This window comes from Salmo trutta, chromosome 39, assembly GCF_901001165.1.
Source record: "Salmo trutta chromosome 39, fSalTru1.1, whole genome shotgun sequence".
In the NCBI taxonomy this organism is placed as follows: Eukaryota; Metazoa; Chordata; class Actinopteri; order Salmoniformes; family Salmonidae; genus Salmo; species Salmo trutta.
The window spans coordinates 3,151,711-3,159,580 of record NC_042995.1 but is presented as its reverse complement, the minus strand read 5'-3'; the positions used below and the strand labels follow the sequence as shown (position 1 = coordinate 3,159,580).

General features: G+C 45.9%; 1 protein-coding gene across 1 annotated transcript; it reads right to left on the bottom strand.

Annotated features, from left to right (window-relative positions):
• Nucleotides 1–201: 201 nt before the first annotated feature.
• On the bottom strand, nt 202–7,605 carry LOC115179717 (tubulin alpha chain). Its single transcript, XM_029741400.1, has 4 exons — nt 7,459–7,605; nt 2,198–2,420; nt 1,903–2,051; nt 202–1,717 (listed from the first exon to the last, which is right to left on the bottom strand). Exons 1-4 carry the CDS (start codon nt 7,459–7,461, stop codon nt 743–745), a joined length of 1,350 nt encoding a protein of 449 aa, XP_029597260.1. The 5' UTR covers nt 7,462–7,605; the 3' UTR covers nt 202–742.
• Between the last annotated feature and the right edge of the window lie 265 nt (nt 7,606–7,870).

Below are 7,870 nucleotides of genomic sequence, written 5' to 3'. Positions count from 1 at the left end.
CCAATCCTATTTTTCAAGGCACCCTGCGGCTACATTTATATCCCAGGAATTCTCTGCTACTTACCAGGCCATTTGTGTGGCTGATTGCAGACTGATGTTTTATGTTGGCCGTTTAATAGTAATTTAGTAAAAGTATAATGAAACCTCAGGACTGGAGGCAGTTGTGATTGATCATAACCATTGAAAGAGGTGAAAACAGGATTAACTGAGATAAAACAACTTTATTTACAAAGGAGGGGATACAGCCACAACAGTAACCTGATGTGATAACTCTTAAAATAACAGACATGGCAAAGAAAATAGAATCTGTAGGGATAAAACCAATAAATTATTTTGGGGTAACTTAACATGCAATGCAAAATAATCCTCCAAAATAGAGTTACTGAATTACATTCATTAAGACCCAACACCATGGGGTTTAGTTGGCTAGTTTGTTTTCTGATTGGCAGTAACTTTAGTGTTTAGGATAGATCTGAAAGCACAGAAGTACCATGAACTTAAAGGAAACTTTTATGGAGACAGCTTAATCTTCAAGGTTCTGTATGGTTCCATAGTCAACCATCTAGGAAAAGATTCAGACATGGATGGATGTGGGGTCTTTGGTGAAGAAAACATGATTGATGACATTCGACAAGGGAAGGAGCAGGCCGTTCCCCACTTCATGGTCAAGTAAAGGCAGTTCTATCTCTCAGTGATACATAAGCCGACCGAGGACCCATCCCTCCTTTGAACTCCTCTTCTCCTAATACTCCTCTCCCTCCTCGTCCTCCTCAAATGAGTCGATTCCTACCTCTTCATAGTCCTTCTCCAGGGCAGCCATGTCCTCTCTGGCCTCAGAGAACTCGCCCTCCTCCATGCCCTCACCCACATACCAGTGCACGAATGCCCGCTTGGCATACATCAGGTCAAACTTGTGGTCGAGACGCGCCCAGGCCTCAGCGATGGCTGTGGTGTTGCTCAACATGCACACAGCTCTCTGGACCTTGGCCAGGTCACCCCCTGGCACCACAGTGGGTGGCTGGTAGTTGATGCCCACTTTGAAACCTGTAGGGCACCAGTCCACAAACTGGATGCTTCGCTTTGTCTTGATGTTGCCGATGGCCACGTTTACATCCTTGGGCACCACGTCTCCGCGGTACAGCAGGCAGCACGCCATGTACTTACCGTGGCGAGGGTCGCACTTCACCATCTGGTTGGCGGGCTCGAAGCAGGAGTTGGTGATCTCAGCCACAGAGAGCTGCTCGTGGTAGGCCTTCTCGGCTGAGATGACAGGGGCATAGGTGGCCAGGGGGAAGTGGATGCGGGGGTAAGGCACCAGGTTGGTCTGGAACTCTGTCAGGTCCACGTTAAGGGCACCATCGAAGCGGAGAGAGGCGGTGATGGAGGAGACAATCTGGCTGATGAGCCTGTTGAGGTTGGTATAAGACGGGCGCTCAATGTCTAGGTTTCTACGGCAGATGTCGTAGATGGCCTCATTGTCCACCATGAAGGCACAGTCAGAGTGCTCTAGGGTAGTGTGGGTGGTCAGGATGGAGTTGTAGGGCTCCACCACAGCTGTGGACACCTGGGGAGCAGGGTATATGGCAAACTCCAGCTTGGACTTCTTCCCGAAGTCGACTGAGAGACGTTCCATGAGCAGGGAGGTGAAACCAGAGCCGGTACCTCCTCCAAAGCTGTGGAAGACCAGGAAACCTTGGAGCCCCGTGCACTGGTCAGCCTGTCAAGACACAGAAAACTAATCGACATGTTTTCTAGAAGTAAAGTCCAAGCTCTGATCAGACCCATTTAGGCTAGATTTATGCAAGTCAAGGCTAAAACCCTTTCTCATAAAACATTCATGAAAAATCCATGAGTTATCCTAATATCACCATTGAATCTATTAAATCTGACAGTTTCTCTCACCAGTTTACGGATCCTGTCCAGCACTTGGTCGATGATCTCCTTGCCGATAGTGTAGTGGCCACGGGCATAGTTATTGGCTGCGTCCTCTTTCCCTGAGATCAGCTGCTCGGGGTGAAACAACTGGCGGTAGGTACCTGTCCGCACCTCATCTGAGAGAAAGGGGAACAGACTGGGGTTAGTCTGGTCTTGATGCTTGTTTTGAACTGTACCACCATATTGATGAAGACCTCTTTCTACACATTCCCAGTGCCAATCAGTCAGTGCATTTTCTCTGCCAGATCCCTCCAATACTCACCAATGACAGTGGGCTCCAGGTCTACAAAGATGGCGCGGGGCACGTATTTCCCGATGCCCGTGGCGCTGAAGAACGTGGTGAAGGAGTCGTCAGTGCTACCAACCGCCTTGTTGTTAGGCATGGTCCCGTCCGGCTGGATCCCGTGCTCCAGGCAGTACAGCTCCCAACAGGTGTTGCCCATCTGGACTCCAGCCTGACCCACATGCACAGAGATACACTCACGCTGGAGAGACCAGGAAATGTAGGGTTAGTCAAACAATTAATTTATGGTTTCTTTGAACAGGTACAAAACATATTGACTACACAAGGATCTGATGCATTGACAGCAGTCTGCACTGGATGGAGTAACACTTGTTTTTCAATGTCACCAATGATAAATGGAGCACCCCTCCAAACCACTCAGTGTATAGGAGTCTGAGGTCGATTAAGGATTTGGGCATCCATTTTAACACTTATTTTACTGCTGTTTCTCACCACCAAGTGGCAGCACTAACACCAGTGGTTCCCAACCAGGGGTACTAGGTTCCCGAGGGGCGCTTTGCCTATACACAGGGGGTACTTGAGAAGACTCATGAGACCAACTGGTAAAACGCACATGAGGGGGTACTTCAGGCAGGGCAAAATTCAATTTGTACAGTAGCAGAAGGTTGGGAACCACTGCTCTACACTAAGAGGAAACAAACCTAACCTGCCCATGACTGAGTGACAAAGGACAGGTGAGCCTGAAAACAGTGGGCGGCATGATCTAGCTAGTTAAAAACAAGCCACCGGAGTTATGAGCCAAAGTTATGAGTCGTGTATATTTGCTTGGTGACCCAATTTGTTTGCAGTGTGTTGAAATGGGACTATGCATGGCTTAGCCAACTCTGCAGTGAGTCGATCATCTGACCTACTTTAATACTGAACTGTATGCAGCTACCGTCTCAGAAGCCTAGCCACGTCTCAGCGTGCGACTACCGGTATTGACATAGCCATTAACCTAGCCTGAACCATGTAACTGATCTACACTGTGTACAAAACATTAAGAACACCTGCTCTTTCCATGACAGACTGACCAGATGAAAGCTATGATCCTTATGACACTGGTATGGTAGTAGATGCCAGGCACACCGGGTTGTGTCAAGCACTTCAACGTATGTGTATAAAGAATGATCCACCACCCAAAGGACATCCAGCCAACTTCACAACTATGGGAAGCATTGGAGTCAACATGGACCAGTATCAGTGTGGAACGCTTGATACCTGACAAATTGAGGCTGTTCTGAGGGCGGAAGGTGGAACACAATTATAAAAAAGTTGTTCTTAATGTTTTGTACACCCACTACTTTACATTTACACAGAAGTCTGGACAACCCTTCAGATTAGTGGAGTCGGCTATTTTTGCCACACCAGTTGCTGACAGGTTTATAAAATCAGCACAGCCATACAATCTCCATAGACAAACATTGGTCTTACTGAAGAGCTCAGCGACTTTAGTCTGGGGCCGTTTTTCACAGTTTGGGTTACGCCCCTTAGTTTCAGTGAAGGGACAACTAACTCTACAGCATACAATGATATTCTAGATGATTCTATGTTTCCAACTTTGTGGCAACAGTTTAGGGAAGGCCCTTTACTGTTTCAGCATGACAATGCCCCCGTGCACAAAGCAAGGTCCATACAGAAATGGTTTGTCAAGATCCATGTGGAAGAACATGACTGGCCTGCACAGAGCCCTGACCTCAACCCCATCGAACACCTTTGGGATGAATTTGAACTTCGACTGCAAGCCAGGCCTAATCGCCCAACATCAGTGCCCGACCTCACTAATGCTCGTGGCTGAATGGAAGCAAGTCCCCGCAGCAATGTGCCAACATCTAGGGAAAGCATTAGAGTGGAGGCTGTTGAGTAGCAAAGGGTGGACAAACTCCATATTAATGCCCATGATTTTGGAATGAGATGTTCAAAGAGCAGGTGTCCACATACTTTTGGTCATGTAGTGTACACATTTTATAAAGGCGGCACTTGATATCTACAGTCACTAAGAACCAAACAGAAGGTTGTGTGCGTGTGAGAAATGAGTCAATTTTGCAATGCAGTACTGGCAGACGGCAGCATAGTTGAGGCTAGACTGCAGTGACCCCATCCAGTCGATAAGACCATAGCATTAACAAAAGAAACATCCATGCTGAATGTGTTACCACAAGGTGCATCCCACTAGTCCATTACAGCCTCTCCTTCTATTCCTCCTGTCATTTAGGCTCCACACCCCTGAGGAGAGGATGCCACTAGATTATTGATACACCCCCTCATTGGAATGTCAACTTGGACCGAGGTCATTAGAGATTATACAATTCTGTGAATTTGTTTAACATTACAGCATTGCAAGGAAGTAAAGTCTGATTAGACATCACTAGACTCAAGGCCCAAACTGGGAGGTTTGGCAAGTGTCTACCCTTAGCACGTCATTGAGCTGGCGAGTAGCGACAATGCTAAAAGGAGCGTCAAGGCCAAAAGGCCCTCCACACCCTACTGAAGTATTTCCAGCGAACAGGACGAAGGGAAAGCGTCACCAAGGATGAGTGAAGCTGATAATAACAAGCTTATCATTTCTGAATAACAGTGCACCAGAGGCAGAGCTGGCTACGTACACTCACACCAGTCTGTCCAAACTGGCTTACTATACAGAGAGATGGGAAATGGGGAGCGAGGCATTCGAGAAATGAGAAAGTCAAGGAAGATACGTTTACGAGACAGTGACATGCCAAGAGGACGAGTCTGGGAATGTTGTGCGGGTGTATGTGTTGGCAGTACTTATGAATCAGAGCGATTTGAGAAGGCCCAGCTAGAAACAAGGCCACCTGCCACAGTAACAGGAGAACAGACACCAGCCAACTAGGCTTTGCCCTCTGGTAGAATAGAATAATATACCCCTTAAGCTAGTTTAACTTTCAGTAGTATCAGGGGCAATTATTTCAAAATGGAAGAATCCACATAATGGGAATAGGACTTCCTTTTATGAACTGTAACTCACTAAAATATTTGAAATTATTTTTTCCAGTATAGTAGGAGGATGTGAAGGAAACATTAGAAAACCTCACTTCACTCCAGATCTGAATCTACTACAGGGAGGTCCTCGTGACATCAAGGTCTTACACCTGCATGTTGCTACACCCCCTCCACACATATTGTACTACTGTTATGACTCCAGTCATGTAGAGACTGGGGCCACTACTGTCACAGCCATTTCTCCAGCCTTCTAGTTTGACAGAACAAGCTGGGTAGGGTGGATGGTGGGGGAGGGGCGGTGACACAGGGATGCGAGTGTGTGCCTAGTTTAGGCATGACAGCTAGGTCAGCACTGCAGCCAGCTATTTAAAGGGAGGTGTCAATCATGACCCCCATCCCCCTGCTCTGTGTGTAGCCCCTCCAGACCCCGGTCTACTCCACTGACCCCTTTCTCTGTGGGAACAACCACATGGTGTCCTGAACCTCTAGTTCAGTCAGAGTTGATGTTCAGGCAGTCCCTGGTTCATACCAGATTCAAGAAACTAACCTCCACCATGTTGCATTTGTCAGGGGTTGCCCTGATTTGCTAAGCCACACACACACACACACTTGAAACCCTGTTGGTAAGCCTAGTGTAGGCCTATGTGTAACTGTGATACCTAGTTGATTCAGTGACCGTTTGCTCATGACGTAATAGGCCATTAATGTTAATGTTACCAAATAGGCCAGTCAGGTACAGTGCTAGGTTATGGTATTCATTTCCTGTATTTTGAACTCATGGTATGACAAACTGTAGAGTACAGTTTAGATTAACAAATTGTTTGTGCAACTGCAAGTCCTCTGAGACACTTGGCACCAACATGGCTGATGGACTAACGGCTTGTGGCTTGTTCAGTAGCTAGTAAGCAACCCCCCTCCAGCTTCCTGTTCTGTCCCCTATGGGGCTTTGTTTCAAAGTGCAAAGAGGGCCTTGTGTTATGCGGGAAGACATATGGCTTGGAATTCACACCCAAACAAAATAAATCTCCCTCTCCTTTCATAACATTCAAATTAGTTGACAGGTGTCAAAAGAAACTCCCCATGCCATGGTAATCTTTAGTCATGAGCAAAATTAAGAACAGGTGAGTGCACTGTTTGAAGACGCCGCATTATGAGCCGAGTAGTACATGAGCTGGAATGGATCATAGAGGCTCTTTCACCCACATTTAGTAGTATAGACCTTAACCTCATGATCAGACAGTCTGCCATGTGCTAGTCTGAAATGCTGAGCCTTTGGGCTCTGGTCACTCCCAACCTCAGATTTCCCTTTCAGGTCAGATTACTGAAGGTTCCCCTATCACGAGTAAGCATGTATGCGTAGTCAAAAGATTTCTGAGAGGTCTAAGTCTAATTTCTTGACATATTTTATGATTAAATCATATGGGCAGGATGTAAGGTAATAAAATGTGAGCCATGTCCTAAAAACATCTATGTGGCAACTTGTGGTGGGAAAATGTTACTTTGGGACAACTATTACAATTAATTGTTTTATTATTTTAAACTTATTGTATATGTAATCTGCCATACTCGGCTAGATGGTAGATCTGTGGTTCATTAGTAGTCGTTGCCATTTGTTCGGACAGAACAGCACTACATAGACAGAACGTTCCCAGTTTTGCGCAGTAGACTAGAGCAACAGGAACAGTAGCTGACTAGGCTACAGTCACCCATCAGAATACACACGGACCCGTGGGAGCCACATCAGCATTTAAAGCCAGCAGAGCAAATAAACACACCCATAACCACACTGGCCCCACGGCCACTGTATATGGAAACGGGTAACTCCTTTAACCATTCAAAATGGCAGGAAGCTGCTTCAAGCGCCAAATGACAAAACTTGATCATAAATGCAGATACCTGTGAACTGATTGATTATTATGAAATAGGACAATTAAGGCTCAGGTGACTCAACTTAATAATTAAATGCATTCTAGTAATAGTTTTGTCTACTGCGCCAGTCGTGTTTGAATTGAAAAGCAAAACGGCGCGCTAAGTTGAACGCGCAGCAAAATGGATACTCCGATCATGACGCACCATGTTATCAGAACAAAATATTCTATAAAAACAGGTGGGCCGTAGCGTAGGCTGTACCTAGAAGTATTATACACAGTTATGTTTATGCTATACAGGATGGACTACAAAAACATTAGAAATGTAGCCTAATTCATACAACTCTCAACCTTTACATTATTACAACCAATGCGTCGAAGGCAATGTTGAAAAAATAAAGGTCTCACCATTTTGATTTTGTTTGTCTTCGTTTCCGTAGAAAAATAAAAGTGTTCGTATTATAACCTCTCACAGTGAACCTATAATGGGGTCTCCGTGAGTATGTTTTAACTGCGTGTGTTACTGCAATCTGTTTTATAAACTGCAAAGGGCGGGGGTGGAGTTTTGGACACTCCCTCTTCTCTCATAGGTCGAGTTCGTTTTACATGGCCCGGTGCCCCGGTTAGGCGGATTTTGGTATTTTAGAGCATTCTAAGTAGGCGTAGTTGGATATTTTAGACCATTCCATTGGCCCTTAACTGATATCCTCAGTCACCGGGCCATGCAAAACGAACTCTCCATACACAGATTAGACCTCAGGCTAGGTAGGAAAGTACAGGACAGAAAAGGGTAGCTGTACCAAAGATGATATGTTATATT